Here is an 18,020-nt window from a genome sequence, read left to right as displayed (position 1 = left end):
TGGCGACGCCATATGCGCAAGCCGAGTCATGGTGGCACTGTGTATGTTGGCGGCGACCGCCGCGCCTGTACTCAGTATATGTACTGGCAGTACAGTGTTCTGTACCAGCCCAGCAATCGATCGTTGCCGCTGCCAGTGGTGCCCGAGCATCTTCATTGCAGAGGCCCAACAACCCACGAGAAAGCTGAGCAAGTCGAGCGCATCAGAAACGGCGAGACTCGAATGCCCCTGTGTATCATTATGCGCGGGTTTAATACTTCAATTGAGCAAAATTTGAAGGGCTCACTGCACGTCCAGCGTTGGCATCCTGGCATCCGATTGCACCTTGAGCACTGCTGACAAGGACACACACAGAGCACCGACAACACGCTGCTTTCCGGCGTGTTGGTGCCGATATATGGTCGGTGATGAGAAACAAACGCTAATTTTGGGGCGCTCATCTTGCTCAACTTCAGAAGTCGCATCACCTGGCGGTCGACATGACATTTGAAGCCCATGTCAGCGAGCACAACAACACCCGGCAGTCTCGCGCATGGCCAGCATATCAAGCGCCTACTGCTGGCAGCATTATCCTTCGTGCCAGCAGGATGGCAAATTGTTGCCCTGTTGGGGTGCTTTTCAAGCAGAACAAAAGGGGGATGCGCCTCGAACAGCTGCACCGGGGCCGGCATACTGGGCCCAAGTGACCTGCACCCCCGGGGCAACACTTGTTTCTCTATGGGCTTTTGACCTTCACCTCACTTCGCGATTTCCGCCATGCTCATCATGCACCTGGACGAGCACGAGAGCCCCTCGGCGTCGGCGCTGCCGGCGCTCGTCAAGCGTGAGGACCCGCGCGCGCTCGTGTGGCAGCAAGAGCCGCCCGCCCACTACGCGTCGCCTCCTCCTCCTCCGGCCGAGGAGCCCGAGCCCGCGCCGACCAAGAAGAAGAAAAGCGCCAGCAAGGGCGTGTTCGTGTGCACCGAGGTCCACTGCGGCAAGCAGTTCCCGCGCTCCTTTGCGCTGCGGCGCCACATGCGCATCCACACGGGCACCAAGCCCTACGCGTGCGACTACGAGGGCTGCACGCAGCGCTTCAACACGTCGGGCAACCTGAGCCGCCACAAGCGCATCCACAGCGGCGAGCGGCCGTACCCGTGCATCTTCGCCAGCTGCGGCAAGCGCTTCAACACGAGCACCAAGCTCAAGCGCCACATGCGCGTCCACTTCCCGGAGGGCCAGAACGTCTTCCGCTGCGTCAGCCAGGTCGGCTGCAACTGGAGCTGCGACAACTACAAGGAGTTCGCGCAGCACCAGAAGCTGCACCACAACGTCATCGTCGGCGCGCAGGACCACGTCTTCGTGCATCACCACCAGGATGAGCAGCACCACGACCAGCACCACCAGCACCAGCACCACCATCACGCGGCTGTGTCCTCCGTGGAGCTCTCGACCGAGAAGGACAACGACTACTTCTCCACGGCGGACTCGACGCGCGAGTACTCGACCTCGACCGAGCACGTCCCGTACGGCAACCACCACGTCTCAGTGTCCACCGCCCCGCCCGCCAGCTTCCTGTACCCGAGCAGCTTCGACAAGCCCAAGAGCAGCGTGCTGGTCCCGCCGCCGCCCGCCAAGTTCGACACCAAGTTCGACACGAGCCGCAACAAGCTCATGGGGCCCTCGCCCTTCTTCGGCGCCAGCGACCTCAGCAGCAGCCTCCCGACTATGTTGCCCAAAGATCAGGGCAAAAAGCCGTCGTCGTCGGATCTGGATCATCTGTACGGGTCGGACCAACGCCGGAATGTCGCCATGAAGCCCAGCGCCAGCGCCTTCCCGTCTGCGCAGTACTCGTCCTCGGCGGGGAGCTCCTTCTCGCTCAGCTCGGACAGCGCGTTCAGCCGCTCCAGCTTCTCCAATAGCAGCAGCAGTAGCCACTTTGCGCCGCTGCGACCCGAGGAGGACCGCGGAGACGGCGGCTACGAGCAGCCAACGCAGCAACAGCATCAGATGCTGCCACCTCCGAGCCATCACGTGCTTCGGCCGCCGCCGCAAAGTAGCGAAGATGCCAAGTACGGCGGATTTGCAGTGCCGCCGCCTATGAACCCGGCGGCGCCCGAGTTCACGGGCGAAGAGCTCAACGTGGTGCTGCAGCTCATGAACGAGAATTACTGAACAGAGCGGGTCACAAGCTGTTTATAGGAGCGAGCTGGCCAAGTGGAGAGCGGCTCGCGGGGGTGGGCGGAGAGGAGACGTGGTGGCTGTAGTTATTGTGAGATTTGTCCTTTAGTACTTTTGAGGAGGTGGAAGTGGAGGAGCGGGGCTTGTAGATAGCGGTAGCTTGGGGAGGTGCGTCTTACTGCTTGTCTGCAACGTGATAAGTCGGTAAGATCGCGTCCGTCGCACCTTGTTGTATTCATCTCGAGCTGGCATGAACGAGTTCATGCCGTCGTCGTTCCACGCTTATTTATCGTTGGGAAATGAAGAGAACGAGAACGACGAAGAGGTAGAAGGGGGGTATTACATGTACTTACAACTTGGGTCGCCTACCGTGGCAATACATAGATTCAGCAGCGTACGTGGTCCTGACGCTTTTAGGGCCATGCACTTTGGCCGGCGCAGCACGTGGATGGAGCGATCAGTTCGATAGTTACAGCTCCCATACAGTCTCCTCGTCTTCTTCTTCCGGCTCGTAGATAAACTTCTCCTTGGGGCGGTTGGCGCTAATGTACTTGTCTTTGTCGAGGCTGCTGGCCGAGCGCACGGAACGCATGGCGCTGGTCTCCTTGGCTACCTCCCGCTTGAGGTTGTGGCTGCTGCTAGTGAAGCCGGCGCGCTGCAGTCGGTCCTTCCGGCTCGTGGACGAGCGCTCGGGCGAGGGCTCGCGTCTCGGCTCTCTGCTGCTGCGTTTGGAGCTCGACGGGGGTCGCGCGTCCGAGCGTCGGTGCAGGTGATGCCTGGAGCTGGAGGTGGAAGGTCTCGTGGGGGCACTGAGAGGCGGCAGCGCCTCGCTGCGCTTGCGGTGCTGCTCGGGCGGCTGCAGCAGCGACAGCCGCGCGCCCGCGGACGAGCGGTGCATCTTGCGCAGCGCGTTCCACAGCGGGCGCGTCTCGGACGCGTCAAGCGTCTCTTGTCTGCAGCAAGCAACATTTACCCGCAGAGAGCGAGAGAGGTCATTAGCGCGTTGTACTGCACTGGCGAATACGCTGGCAGTGGACGAGCAGGCAGACGTACGAGGCGGCGGTGTGCAGCGGACGAGCGTCGCCCTCGAGCTCCTGGAAGCACACGCAGCGCGACATGAGCTTGCGGCAGGTCTGGCACTTGCCGTCCCAGTTGAGCGGCGAGCTGGAGAGCGAGGACTCGGAGGGCTGCGGCATGCTTGCTCAATAGCGTTCGTCCTGCAGCGGATAAATTCCCAACTGCAGCACCGACGAGCCGGCGCGCCATGGGCCACATAAGCGAGGCGGCGACGTCGTGACGGACTGATCTACAGCATAACCTGGTAAGGTGCATGTTGTTTCGAATGATTTTCGACATTAAATGGATCAGGCTAAAGAATGATACCGGTGAAACGCATCGAATTCCTCGCCGCCAGATGGCATCTTGCACTGCACAATTGATCGATCTCGCTGCGCTCGCCAGGCAACAGCACAGCATCTCGATGGGGCCCGGGAAGAACCCAGCGGCCAATTCGACTCTATACAACACCATCGCGGAGGAAGGCTAGTTGGCGAGGTGGCTTCATGCCATGGAAGGCACAGCCAGCATCTCAAGAGCTCCTGGTCCAAGAAGCGGAAGCCGAGCAGGAGCCAGCTCAGCTCGAAGCGTGCTCATTTCATGCGCACGGCACGGTCGCCGTTCGGAGGGATCGTCTGGCTGGACGTGCGGTGCCGACTTGAGGTAGTCGGTCGGCGCCCGTTTTGAGGTCTGCAACGTGTCGTCGGACAAGTGGCGAGTGGATGCCGTGGGCTTCGACGCTCGGGCTCAGCGGCGACCAGGCCTATCAATTCGACAGGCCCACCGAACACAGCATCACGAGGCACTTGTGGCGGATTCGACACAGCTACCGCTGACTCGGCCACACAGAGTCAGGCTTCGACGTCTCGAAGGAGCTTGGATAGGATCGCGCTGTCCAGCGTCTCTGAGTCAACGGCTCAAGCATTCGCGGTCTACCGAGTCGGTAGTACCGACTGTCCCGAGGAAATACTGCACCCGGCTGTGTCTGATCGACGCTGCAGGCGCGCTCTGCACTGCCGCTCCTCGCGTCCAACGTCTGCCTATCCAGCTCAAGCTATGAGAGCTCGAGCCACAATAGCAAACCAATGCACTCGATGCATAATTTTTCAGTGCGCATTGTACGCGTCCTCGGTGTGTCTACCTATAAGCAGAAAGTGTACATGTACCGACTCCCGTGGTACAAAAAGTTGCCAGCGTTGAAGTTGCCACTAAGTCCAGCAACCAAAACCAAGAGCAGGTCGGGTTATCCATCTCTTATCTGCTCTCCAACTGTGCGAAACCTCCTCCGCCCTTCAGAACCCAAAAGCCAAGTGAGCCCAAGGAGGGACCCGCCAGCCATGAGCGGCTCCTTCGGCTTCAGCGCGTACGACGACTTCCTGCAGACGCAGCCGTCGGCGGCCTCGCAGGCCTCGCAGAGCTTCCCGCTCACGCAGGCGTCGCAGTCGCAGTCGCAGCCCGCGACGGCGTCGCCCTACGCCTTCGTGGACCCGTCCGAGCCGAGCGAGCAGGGCGCCGACGCCTTTTACGACCAATACCAGGCCAGCTCGACGTCCTTTTTCGACCAATCAAGCGTCGCGGATGACGTGGCCAGCAGCACCTTCCAGAGCCAGCTGGACGACGGTGCCGGCAGCCTCGCGGGGGACTTCCAGAGCCTCGCGTTCGACGAGGCCGCGGACGAGGACGCGCTCGACTACACGGCGCGCGAGCTGCCGCCCCACGCGTGCGCGTACTGCGGGCTGCACGACCCGGCGTCCGTGGTCAAGTGCGTGGCCAGCGACAAGTGGTTCTGCAACTCGCGCGGCAACACGAGCGGCTCGCACATCATCCAGCACCTGGTGCGCAGCAAGAACAAGGAGGTGTCGCTGCACCCGGAGTCCCCTCTGGGCGAGACCGTGCTCGAGTGCTACAACTGCGGCTGCCGCAATGCCTTCCTGCTGGGCTTCATCCCGGCCAAGCAGGACTCGGTCGTCGTGCTGCTGTGCCGCGACCCGTGTCTGCAGATGAACGCGCTCAAGGACATGAGCTGGGACATGAGCCAGTGGCTGCCGATCATCGAGGACCGCAGCTTCCTGCCGTGGCTCGTCAAGGTGCCGTCCGAGCACGAGCAGCTGCGCGCGCGCCAGATCACGTCCAGCCAGATCGCCAAGCTCGAGGAGCTCTGGCGCGACAACCCGCTGGCCACCGTGGAGGACCTGGACCGGCCGGGCATCGACGATGAGCCCATCAAGGTCGCGGACACGTACGACGACGGCTACCAGTACCAGAACATCTTCGGCCCGCTGGTCAAGATGGAGTCGGACTACGACAAGAAGATGAAGGAGTCCCAGACGCAGGAGGGGGTCATGGTGCGCTGGGACACGGGCCTCAACAAGAAGCGCAACGCCATCTTCACGTGCTCGAGGCCGGACTCGGACCTGCGACTGGTGCCTGGAGACGAGATCCGACTGCGGCTCGGACCGAGTGCTAGCATGCTCTACGGCAAGGACTGGGAAGGCACGGGCCACGTGCTGAGGCTCGAAGAGTCCGAGGTCGCGCTCGAGATGCGCAGCAACAACGTGCCCATTGAGATCACGGACGGATACCTGGTGGACTTTGTGTGGAAGTCGACGTCTTTCGACCGTATGCAGGCTGCGATGAAGACTTTTGCCGTGGACGACACGTCGCTGACGGGATATCTGTACCACAAGATCCTGGGCCACGCTGTGGACGTGCAGCCGCTGCGTATCCCGCGTTCGGTTGGTACGCACTTCTCGGCGCCAGGGCTGCCTGAGCTCAACGGGCCGCAGATGGAAGCAGTGAAAGGCGTGCTGGAGCAGCCGCTTAGCTTGATCCAGGGACCTCCAGGAACGGGCAAGACCGTCACGTCGGCGTCCATCGTGTTCCACATGTCGAAGCAGAACATGGGTCAAGTGCTTGTGACGGCTCCGAGTAACATTGCCGTGGACCATCTTACGATGAAGATCAGCGCCACTGGCCTTCGCGTTGTTCGTCTGGCAGCTAAAAGCCGTGAAGCTGTGGCGTCCTCTGTCGAGCACTTGTCGTTGCACGCTATGATCAAGTCGCTGGACTCTCCGGATAAGGCCGATTTGCGCAAGCTCATGCAGCTTAAGGACGACCAGGGCGAGCTCTCGTCTCAGGATGAAAAGCGTTTCAAGTCGCTCAAGCGCCAGGCTGAGCGCGAAATTCTTCAGGCCGCGGATGTGATTTGTACGACGTGTGTGGGTGCCGGCGATCCGCGTCTTTCGAACTTCCGTTTCCGCCAGGTGCTGATCGATGAAGCTACGCAAGCTACGGAGCCCGAGTGCCTTATCCCGATTGTTCAAGGCGCCAAGCACGTAGTGATGGTGGGTGACCACTGTCAACTTGGGCCTGTGGTCATGAACAAGAAGGCAGCCACCGCTGGGCTGAACCAGTCTCTCTTCGACCGCCTGCTCAAGCTCAACCACCGCCCGTTCCGTCTGCGCGTGCAGTACCGCATGCACCCGTTCCTGTCGGAGTTCCCGTCGAACCGGTTCTATGAGGGGGAACTGCTGAACGGCGTGTCTGCAAGCGAGCGGCAACTTTCAGGTGTGGACTTCCCGTGGCCAAACCCGAACAAACCGACGTTCTTTTACATATGCCTTGGTGCCGAAGAGATCAGTTCTTCCGGTACAAGTTACCTGAACCGCACGGAGGCGAGCAACGTGGAGAAGATCGTCACAACTTTCTTGAAGGCAGGCGTACTGCCCTCACAGATTGGTGTTGTCACACCTTATGAAGGCCAGCGCGCGTACGTGGTCAGCTACATGCAGCGTAACGGGCCCATGCGCTCCCAGCTCTACAAGGACGTGGAAGTGGCGAGCGTGGACTCTTTCCAAGGTCGTGAGAAGGATTTGATCATCTTGTCGTGCGTGCGGTCCAACGATAACCAGGGCATTGGCTTCTTGAGCGACCAACGCCGTCTGAATGTGGCTCTTACCCGTGCTAAGTACGGTACCATTGTCCTGGGCAACCCGCGTGTGTTGGCCAAGCAGTCCCTCTGGAACAGTTTGCTGAACCACTACCGTGACAACCAGCTCATTGTGGAAGGACCGTTGAACAACTTGACGCCCTCGCACATGCAGTTCCCTCCACCGAGGCACCCGGGCCGCGGCGCTCACCGCAATGATAACGGAGCGAACCGTCAACGTGGACCAGTTCCGCCTCTGGACTCGCGCTTTGACCCGCGTTATGATCAGGCGGGTTTGCCTCCTCTTGACCCTCTCGCGGCTGGAGGCTTGCCTCCGCCCGCACCTCAGCATCGTGGGGGCCCGCGCCGTGGACCGAGCAGCTACGTGCCTGGAAGTATGGGCCCGCTTACCCAGGACGGTATGACTCAGTCGTCGCTAGGATTGGACGGCCCATTCACGCAGGTGGCTCAGACGCAGTCATTCAGCCAAATGTCGAGTGACAAGTTTGCGATGTCGCAAGACAGCTTTGGCTACGAGCACGACTTCAAGTCCCAGAACATGCCGATGTCCCAAGACACTCGCGCCCCCGGCAGCGACTTCTACTAAGACGAGGGTTTGATGCGTGACGATAAGATTTGATCGGATCGAGCGAAACGTCGACCGGAACACGCCTGCGTGGTGGGCGGTGCATTGGTACTCTTGAGGAAGAGAGTACTTGGCTGTAGTGCAGACGTCTCTCAAAAAGCATGACAGCGGCTGAGGGGCAAGAACGTCGTGTTGGATACGCCATCAGCTTTTGTTGCCCAGCGGTTGCTCAGTTACGATCAAGTGTAAGCAGAACCTTTTAAGGTTGTTGTGATGCTCGCCAACATGATTTGAGGACGAGGAGCGAGGTCGGGGGTCAGTTGGTATGCATGCTGAAGAACGCTCAGCTACAGCAAGACGCGACGTGAGACGACATAACGTAGCGAATGAAATGGGAGAGAGAAAGAAAGGAGAAGCTTGAAGCTCAGCGGTATGAACTCGAGCTCAAGGCCCGTCAGAACATCTTAGCAACCGCTTGATCTTCAATTGGACCCTCCCTTCATTCAATTTTGGCGTGGCTGTTACTCGTCTTTTTTGGGAGGGGATGCAAGGTGCCCATGTTTGTACTTTTTAGTGCTGAGCTGCCCACTTCATTTCAAGCAGAGACAAACACCAAGCTCACCCGGCGAACTGGTCATGTCGTTCAAGCCGGAGCTGTTCGAGGACGAGGAGGGCAAGAAGCTGCCGCTGGCCAACGAGAACGAGCTCTTTATCCTACAGCGCGCAAAGATCACCTTCCAGTGCAAAACCCCCGAGTGAGTAGCTTATAAGAAATAGTGATTGCTGTTGTTGTGCTGATTGGTTCGTACATTTCTAGCCATGCATTATTCAAAGGCAAGGGGCGCATCTACTGCACCACGCAGCGCATTATCTTCGTGGCGGAGAAGGGGATCACCCAGAATGGATGCTACTTCGAGGCCTTCGTAGGTTTCGCCTTTATTTTTCACTATCTATTCGAGTCGTGCATTCCAACTTGTCTGCTTTTGTTTGTTTTAGGAAATTCCGCTGGTGAAGATGACGGATGAGAAGTTTAACCAGCCCATCTTCGGCGCCTGCAGTATCTCGGGGCTCGTCGCGGCTGTAAGTGACGTCACCATGCGTGACAACCAACCCCAAACTCACATCCTTGTCATGTTATGTTGGCATTTCCCGTAACGTAGAGCGGCGAATTCGAGGGCGGCGGCAATTTTTCCTGGAAGATAACGTTCGCGAATGGCGGTACGGGTGTCGTCCTACCTGTGTTCTTGCGACTCATGGAGAAGCGCAAAAAGAAAGGTATGGCAGTGCTTTGTATCTTGTTTTGAGCCACAAGTGGAACGAGTGACATATTTGTGCCATTGGTAGAGGAGATCGACATGCATTTCGTGCAGAGCCAAAAGAAGGCGTTCGTCGACCCAAACGATCCCACCGTGATTTACATCGCCCAGCCTATCAAGCCCGCTGTTGGTGCGTCAGTTCAGAGCAGCTAGGCACAAGGACTCGAATGCAATTCGTCGCGCCAGCTACTTGTGCAGTACATTCGACATGCACAGGTAGCGAAGAAGAGCTGTACTTTATACAGTTCGAATATTACACTGGACTGCTGCCCTACTGTGTTAGTGATCCCCTTGTCTTTTGCATCGCCCTCTCGCACTCTTTTCGAGATGACCGAAGGAGCGCTTGCCATGCTAGTAATCCGGCAACAGTTGTCACGATTAATTTATAATGCCTCATAGTGGTCATCCTACGACTTGGATACTGCACCCCTGCTGGTCACTGGCGTGAGTGCTAGGCTTGATTCTACCTACATGAGCATTACTCGGACATTTTCAAATGCCAGCCCTCTTGAAAGTTTCCAGAGCTGAACAGGCGAACTTGTGCAGCGCCGAGCTTTTTGTCCAATCACAAGTGCCACTTTCAAATTGCCAGGTGCTTACCGCATTTCGCATGTAGAAAAACACACCCCATGTCATAGGTTTAGGTTAGTTACAGCACTCGAGCCTAAAAACAATGTAAAACCCAAAAACTGGGTCACGCGATCATTTCGTACGCAAAATGGGCAAGATGGTTGGCCTTGTCATGCGGATGGCGCGGAGCGATCTCCTCTAGGATGGCGGTTAAGCTAGCAACAAGTCTCTGCGCCATCTACAACTATGTTGCACAGGAACCACACCACTTAACCAATTATCTACAGCGTTGCTTCTTCTACTACCATCACTGCAGCAGCCGTGTTGTGCGCTCGCTCGAGCTTACGCGGTGGTTTAACCTCGTGCTCCCCATATCCCGCACTCAGGCGCGCCTCAACTGGGCCCACACCAGGCGTGGCTACTAACTATCACTCCGACGAGGCGTATGCCTCCAAGCGCGCGGGGAGGGGGGCAGCGCGACGTTGACGAGCGGTGCGCAGCTCTTCCCCTCTGCCTTCGCGCGCTTGGAACTGGTGGCCAATGTGAATGCAAAAATGCGCAAAATACTCAAATTAGGGGTGTATCTCTCTACATGCGATCCCACGCACTTTTCTCTCGCATCTCTGATTGGTTAAAATAAAGGTGTATCTCTTAAACCGCTGTAGCGCTCTACATGCGAAATGCCATCAGCAGGGCTTGGTAGTAATTCGCGAGGCCAGTAGAATATAGTACTATAGTACTATTACTTCTACTATAGTAACCAGTAACTTGACACTTTCTGATTGTACTATCACTATAGCAACCAGTAACTCATCCACGCCCCCAATAATACTATCGAGTTACTGCTGAGGTTCACCTGTGGCTCACGACTAGAAAATTTCAAGAGACCGCGTCGAACAAAAAGATACTAATCAACCAAAGTACGAATTGGGATTTAGGTACCTCGTTGGAAAGAGGGGCGTCTTAGCTATCTTTTGAGGCCCTCCACAACTTCTAACAGTTAGATTACCAAAGATATGACCCCGCGAAAAAATTATCTCCCGTCCCAGAGCAAAATTAAGATTTTTTTTATTAGGTACCCTGGTGTAAAATTGTACAGCGGATCCAATGATACCCTTCGTTTCTTCAAATTCGCATTGAAATAGTCTTAAAACTTCACTTTTGTGCGATGTTTCACATTAGTGACACATGCTGTCAATTGATATCATTTTGGATTTGCATGGACATAAGTATCACATTGATTGATCAGCTGGGCTAGACGACGTACATTGCTACACTTTTGAACTAACCAGAGACTGCAGCTCTTGAGCCTTTCCCTGAAGGCAGCGACGCTCACACTTACCAGCTCTGATAAGGCCTGTCACCTTCTGGTGAATAACAATCTCGATCAAATTGATACTTATATCCTCCTCGGCTCGCTCATCGTCTTCGATTCCCTCGCTGTCCCCCGTCACCTCTCTATCCTCTTCAGCTGACTCGGCCGTGCTCCAATCTTCATCATCATTGCTTTCATCAGGCTCCTCGCTCTCAGACGAGACGTCGCTGGCGGCATGTGCCGCAACGTGCGGGGAGGTCACTCGGGGTCGATTTTTCTGGTTGCGCTGCCGATCGGTTCGAGAAGGCGTGCACGTCGGTGATTCGTGCAGCTCGGAGGCACTCTCCTCCTGCTGCGGATCGGAGGTGCGCGCAAGCTGCTGCCCAGGAGCTGCCGAAGCGTGCTGCTCGGGCCCGTACGGCGTATGCTGCTCGGGAGGAGGGGGGTGTTGACAGGGAGGGGACGCGGGCGGCTCCGAGGCACCAACGGACTGTGGCGCGAGAGCGCCGGAAGCCTGTGTGCCGGCGGGCGACGACTCGGGGCCGCTGGAGGTCTGCGATGGCAGCTCGGAGGTTGAGCGGTGGGCTTCCATGTCGGCGGTGGTGTAGATCTTCCTTGAGAGTGAGGTGTTGAGGGAGCGTTCGCTTTAGTGACAGTTCAGGTTTTCAAATCACAAATCGGGCCCTTTCTCGAACTTCACTTAGATACGAAAAATAGCAGCCAATTTTCAAGCGCGGTTATCTCGATAACTCTAAATGGTGGCTTAGTATCAATTTGTTCGAGGCAGTCTCAAATGACACATACGTTCGCCCTCGCCTGCTGAGTCTATCCCACAGCCCAAAGCTCCACTCGGGTTTAATCGCGGTGAGTAAATGGTGAGTGTTGATTGCAATAGTTTAGCACCGCCGCTGGTACGCAAGTTGCTGCTCAGCATAATAGGAAAAAATGTCGTAAGCCCCTGTGCTCGTTCGTCGGCGGTAAGAAGTACTGGGTCTACATATTTTGGTGTCGTTTGTCGTTGGTACATCGCGAGATTTTGTATCTACTACTTACAACGCCCGTCCGTTTGCGACCAGATGTTCTCACATGTCAACCATCAACGAAGTCACACCCTTAAATAATATAAATATTTAAACAATTTGACCATTTCGTGACAACCTGCCGAAAAATATACTTAAAAAAATAGTGTGTGGACCACATTCAGCCAGAGTTTGATAGTACTATAGTACTATTACTATAGTAGCTAGGAACGCTTGAGCAAAAGGACGCAGTAGCTAGTAATTCGTTTTCTTTTACTGGAATACTACTGGTAGTAGTTCAGGACAACTACCGCTACTATCAAGCCCTGGCCATCAGGGTTTCTTAGCCGCTTTCAAATTGCCAGGTGCTTATATGCCATCAGGGTTTCTTAGCCGACGCTACCACGGTCGCGAGTGTCAGCATGGAGCTCACGACTCTGCTGGAGGCGCTCTATGCCCCCAATAAGGCGGGTCAACTCGTTATTAATATGGTTTGAAGGCCGTCTCAAGTACAGCATAATTCGGTAAAGAAGATGTCCGCGAGGCGAACAGCTTGAGGCGGGCTGCAGCTGGCACTGGTGGATACCTGCGAACACCAGGCGCCGCCGGAGCTGCGAGCCCTTCGCTTAGCTGAGCTCAGTTTTCAATTTGCTTCGCCGTCGCCAGCGATCCATCTACGCCTAGTGTCGTTCACCGTTTGTCCAGTCCAAGTCCCCGTCCCCCGTCCAGTCCTCAGTGTGTTTGTCCAGAATGAACCTCACCAAGATCATCGCCCACCTCGCCATCATTGCTGCCGCCATGGGCTCGCTCACGGAAGCCGGCGGCAAGTTTGGTCTGCCGGCCCAGCAGTCGATCGTCTCGAAGGGGAAACCCGTGGTCGTCGTTCCGGCCCCTGCGACCTACGCGCCCATCGTCACTCCTGCTCCAACGACCAAGCCTCCGACTGCGCCGGCCCCGACTCCCTGTGCGACGACTAAGGCACCGGCCCCAACCCCTTGCCCGACGACGAAAGCACCTACCGCGGCTCCGGCCGCAACGACCAAAGCACCTATCGCGGTTCCGGCCCCAACTCCCTGTGCAACGACCGGTGCACCAGTTACGACGCCACTTCCGACTCCGGCTTTGACGACAGGAGCCCCCGTGACTACGCCGGCACCGGTTCCGGCACCAACCCCTTCTCCTACTCCAGCTCCGACCGAGGCTCCCACGCCAGCTCCGACTCAAGCTCCTTCCACTTTGTCGGTAGTGACTCCGGTGCCGACGCCATGTGAGACTACCGCGGCACCCATTGCGACTCCGAATCCAACGACCGCACCGACTCCGGCTCCGACGACCGCGGTGGAGACGCCGATCCCGACGCCGGAGGCCACCACTGGAGGCTCCAGCGAGACGCCCGCGCCGACCTCAACTCCGGAGGCCACCACCGGCACGGACACGCCGATCCAAACCACGCCGGACACGCCGGCACCGACTCCGGCTCCGACGACCGCGGTGGAGACGCCGATCCCGACGCCGGAGGCCACCACTGGAGGCTCCAGCGAGACGCCCGCGCCGACCTCGACTCCGGAGGCCACCACCGGCACGGACACGCCGATCCAAACCACGCCGGACACGCCGGCACCGACTCCGGCTCCGACGACCGCGGTGGAGACGCCGATCCCGACGCCGGAGGCCACCACTGGAGGCTCCAGCGAGACGCCCGCGCCGACCTCAACTCCGGAGGCCACCACCGGCACGGACACGCCGATCCAAACCACGCCGGACACGCCGGCACCGACTCCGGCTCCGACGACCGCGGTGGAGACGCCGATCCCGACGCCGGAGGCCACCACTGGAGGCTCCAGCGAGACGCCCGCGCCGACCTCGACTCCGGAGGCCACCACCGGCACGGACACGCCGATCCAAACCACGCCGGACACGCCGGCACCGACTCCGGCTCCGACGACCACGGTGGAGACGCCGGTCCCGACGCCGGAGGCCACCACTGGAGGCTCCAGCGAGACGCCCGCGCCGACCTCGACTCCGGAGGCCACCACCGGCACGGACACGCCGATCCAAACCACGCCGGACACGCCGGCACCGACTCCGGCTCCGACGACCGCGGTGGAGACGCCGATCCCGACGCCGGAGGCCACCACTGGAGGCTCCAGCGAGACGCCCGCGCCGACCTCAACTCCGGAGGCCACCACCGGCACGGACACGCCGATCCAAACCACGCCGGACACGCCGGCACCGACTCCGGCTCCGACGACCACGGTGGAGACGCCGGTCCCGACGCCGGAGGCCACCACTGGAGGCTCCAGCGAGACGCCCGCGCCGACCTCGACTCCGGAGGCCACCACCGGCACGGACACGCCGATCCAAACCACGCCGGACACGCCGGCACCGACTCCGGCTCCGACGACCGCGGTGGAGACGCCGATCCCGACGCCGGAGGCCACCACTGGAGGCTCAAGCGAGACGCCCGCGCCGACCTCGACTCCGGAGGCCACCACCGGCACGGACACGCCGATCCAAACCACGCCGGACACGCCGGCACCGACTCCGGCTCCGACGACCGCGGTGGAGACGCCGATCCCGACGCCGGAGGCCACCACTGGAGGCTCCAGCGAGACGCCCGCGCCGACCTCAACTCCGGAGGCCACCACCGGCACGGACACGCCGATCCAAACCACGCCGGACACGCCGGCACCGACTCCGGCTCCGACGACCACGGTGGAGACGCCGATCCCGGCGCCGGAGGCCACCACTGGAGGCTCCAGCGAGACGCCCGCGCCGACCTCGACTCCGGAGGCCACCACCGGCACGGACACGCCGGCACCGACTCCGGCTCCGACGACCGCGGTGGAGACGCCGATCCCGACGCCGGAGGCCACCACTGGAGGCTCCAGCGAGACGCCCGCGCCGACCTCAACTCCGGAGGCCACCACCGGCACGGACACGCCGATCCAAACCACGCCGGACACGCCGGCACCGACTCCGGCTCCGACGACCGCGGTGGAGACGCCGATCCCGACGCCGGAGGCCACCACTGGAGGCTCCAGCGAGACGCCCGCGCCGACCTCAACTCCGGAGGCCACCACCGGCACGGACACGCCGATCCAAACCACGCCGGACACGCCGGCACCGACTCCGGCTCCGACGACCGCGGTGGAGACGCCGATCCCGACGCCGGAGGCCACCACTGGAGGCTCCAGCGAGACGCCCGCGCCGACCTCAACTCCGGAGGCCACCACCGGCACGGACACGCCGATCCAAACCACGCCGGACACGCCGGCACCGACTCCGGCTCCGACGACCGCGGTGGAGACGCCGATCCCGACGCCGGAGGCCACCACTGGAGGCTCCAGCGAGACGCCCGCGCCGACCTCAACTCCGGAGGCCACCACCGGCACGGACACGCCGATCCAAACCACGCCGGACACGCCGGCACCGACTCCGGCTCCGACGACCGCGGTGGAGACGCCGGTCCCGACGCCGGAGGCCACCACTGGAGGCTCCAGCGAGACGCCCGCGCCGACCTCGACTCCGGAGGCCACCACCGGCACGGACACGCCGATCCAAACCACGCCGGACACGCCGGCACCGACTCCGGCTCCGACGACCGCGGTGGAGACGCCGGTCCCGACGCCGGAGGCCACCACTGGAGGCTCCAGCGAGACGCCCGCGCCGACCTCGACTCCGGAGGCCACCACCGGCACGGACACGCCGATCCAAACCACGCCGGACACGCCGGCACCGACTCCGGCTCCGACGACCACGGTGGAGACGCCGGTCCCGACGCCGGAGGCCACCACTGGAGGCTCCAGCGAGACGCCCGCGCCGACCTCGACTCCGGAGGCCACCACCGGCACGGACACGCCGATCCAAACCACGCCGGACACGCCGGCACCGACTCCGGCTCCGACGACCACGGTGGAGACGCCGGTCCCGACGCCGGAGGCCACCACTGGAGGCTCCAGCGAGACGCCCGCGCCGACCTCGACTCCGGAGGCCACCACCGGCACGGACACGCCGATCCAAACCACGCCGGACACGCCGGCACCGACTCCGGCTCCGACGACCGCGGTGGAGACGCCGGTCCCGACGCCGGTCCCGACGCCGGAGGCCACCACTGGAGGCTCCAGCGAGACGCCCGCGCCGACCTCGACTCCGGAGGCCACCACCGGCACGGACACGCCGATCCAAACCACGCCGGACACGCCGGCACCGACTCCGGCTCCGACGACCGCGGTGGAGACGCCGGTCCCGACGCCGGAGGCCACCACTGGAGGCTCCAGCGAGACGCCCGCGCCGACCTCAACTCCGGAGGCCACCACCGGCACGGACACGCCGATCCAAACCACGCCGGACACGCCGGCACCGACTCCGGCTCCGACGACCACGGTGGAGACGCCGGTCCCGACGCCGGAGGCCACCACTGGAGGCTCCAGCGAGACGCCCGCGCCGACCTCGACTCCGGAGGCCACCACCGGCACGGACACGCCGATCCAAACCACGCCGGACACGCCGGCACCGACTCCGGCTCCGACGACCGCGGTGGAGACGCCGGTCCCGACGCCGGTCCCGACGCCGGAGGCCACCACTGGAGGCTCCAGCGAGACGCCCGCGCCGACCTCGACTCCGGAGGCCACCACCGGCACGGACACGCCGATCCAAACCACGCCGGACACGCCGGCACCGACTCCGGCTCCGACGACCGCGGTGGAGACGCCGGTCCCGACGCCGGAGGCCACCACTGGAGGCTCCAGCGAGACGCCCGCGCCGACCTCAACTCCTGTCGCAACGCCTGTTGTCACCTTGGTTCCGATGCCAGTGCCGACGACCAACGCTCCAGTGTCTACTCCTATTTCGACTCCAGCGGCTACAACTTCTGTCCCAGTTGTTTATCCAGCTCCTACACCTTGTGCTACGACCGGATCGCCCCGTCCTATTCCGGCGCCAACCCCGACCAAGGCCGCTATCAAGTCGCCCGTTCCGACACCGTGCCCAACGACAAAGACCCCAGTCTCGAAGACAACTCCGGCACCAGCTCGTACGCCCAGCAAGACGCCGAGCCCACCGTTGGCTAAGACTCCAAGCCCGCCCGCCAAGGCGACTGGTTCATCAAAGACCGCTCCTACGCCGTGCCCATCGGTTACCAAGGCGGCTCCGAAGCAGTCGAATGTGAACCAGAAGGCTGGAAGCGTTCCCGGCAATGGCGTTAAGGCTGGCGCGGCTACCGGTGGCAAGCCCACTGCTGTGTCTGGTGGCGCAGCTCCGGCCAAGGGTTCTACAATCGTCTCAAGTGGAAAGCAGGAACCCATCACTGTCGGCAAATCCGATGCCAAGGACAGCAAGGCAAAGGCGCAGCCCCCTACCAAGACGACTGTCGCTCCAACTCCGTGCCCAAGCCCGACTGTGGCCGGGAAAGCAACCGTATCGAAAAGCCGCCCAAGCCGCTACCTTCGCCAGTAAGGGCACTCGTTCGAACAGCATGAAGTTGTACAGCGTCGTCTGATGCATACTTTTTCTGGGATAGCAGTACTGAAACACATTTGAATGACAAGTGCTGCTTCTGAATCGGACACCGTATTGTTGATGTTGGTTGTATTGAAAAAAAGGAAGGTGCACTAAGTGAAAAATTGTGATACCGGTCGCTGGTGTGCAGCAGCACTAGAGGATAAAAGACCCAATTGAACAGAACAGCTATTGCGATATCCAATTTGCAACGTCTCGATCCTAATGGACCTGGAATCTGAGTAGAGTTCGGAATGAAATTCATCATCGTGTAGACCAGCACTTCAACTTATTTCAAGTACGTTTTACACTTAAAATAACGAAAATCCATGAAAATATGCTTGCACGTTAACCACGTCGTGTTCATACAAACCATCAGTGCAGTTAGCCGCAACAACGCTAGCGTTTATTAAAAACGGTTTGTTGCTGTTGTCATTCTGCCTTGCTGTTGGCAGCAACAACAACTTGCTGCAGTCGGCATTGATCATTAAGCACACTCGGGCCGAGACTTGCAGCCCAATCCATTGAAGTGCCAATCCGCCGCAAGATCACACAGATTTGAATGCATTCC

The 18,020-nt window shown here is 60.1% G+C and overlaps 5 protein-coding genes across 5 annotated transcripts; 4 read left to right on the top strand and 1 right to left on the bottom strand.

The window, feature by feature from the left end:
• Nucleotides 1–756: 756 nt before the first annotated feature.
• On the top strand, nucleotides 757–2,154 carry PHYSODRAFT_552670 (hypothetical protein; the record flags this gene model as incomplete). Its single annotated transcript, XM_009518269.1, has 1 exon — nucleotides 757–2,154. The coding sequence occupies one exon, from the start codon at nucleotides 757–759 to the stop codon at nucleotides 2,152–2,154; it is 1,398 nt and encodes a 465-aa protein (XP_009516564.1).
• A 2,399-nt stretch (nucleotides 2,155–4,553) lies between these two features.
• On the top strand, nucleotides 4,554–5,669 carry PHYSODRAFT_475410 (hypothetical protein; the record flags this gene model as incomplete). The annotated part of the gene is made up of 1 exon (XM_009518268.1): nucleotides 4,554–5,669. A coding segment is annotated over one exon (1,116 nt), but the record flags the coding sequence as incomplete, so codon positions are not given.
• Nucleotides 5,670–8,366: 2,697 nt separating this feature from the next.
• Nucleotides 8,367–9,034, top strand: PHYSODRAFT_476813 (hypothetical protein; the record flags this gene model as incomplete). The annotated part of the gene is made up of 4 exons (XM_009518267.1): nucleotides 8,367–8,485; nucleotides 8,548–8,653; nucleotides 8,727–8,810; nucleotides 8,891–9,034. The coding sequence occupies 4 exons, from the start codon at nucleotides 8,367–8,369 to the stop codon at nucleotides 9,032–9,034; spliced, it is 453 nt and encodes a 150-aa protein (XP_009516562.1).
• Nucleotides 9,035–10,887: 1,853 nt separating this feature from the next.
• Nucleotides 10,888–11,523, bottom strand: PHYSODRAFT_322823 (hypothetical protein; the record flags this gene model as incomplete). Its single annotated transcript, XM_009518266.1, has 1 exon — nucleotides 10,888–11,523. The coding sequence occupies one exon, from the start codon at nucleotides 11,521–11,523 to the stop codon at nucleotides 10,888–10,890; it is 636 nt and encodes a 211-aa protein (XP_009516561.1).
• Nucleotides 11,524–12,700: 1,177 nt separating this feature from the next.
• PHYSODRAFT_246338 (hypothetical protein) lies at nucleotides 12,701–17,407 on the top strand (the record flags this gene model as incomplete). Its single annotated transcript, XM_009518265.1, has 3 exons — nucleotides 12,701–13,037; nucleotides 13,197–14,218; nucleotides 17,024–17,407. The coding sequence occupies 3 exons, from the start codon at nucleotides 12,701–12,703 to the stop codon at nucleotides 17,405–17,407; spliced, it is 1,743 nt and encodes a 580-aa protein (XP_009516560.1).
• Between the last annotated feature and the right edge of the window lie 613 nt (nucleotides 17,408–18,020).

The sequence above is a fragment of the Phytophthora sojae genome, assembly GCF_000149755.1.
Source record: "Phytophthora sojae unplaced genomic scaffold PHYSOscaffold_1, whole genome shotgun sequence".
NCBI lineage: Eukaryota > Oomycota > Peronosporomycetes > Peronosporales > Peronosporaceae > Phytophthora > Phytophthora sojae.
This window is presented reverse-complemented; position numbering and strand designations above follow the sequence as displayed.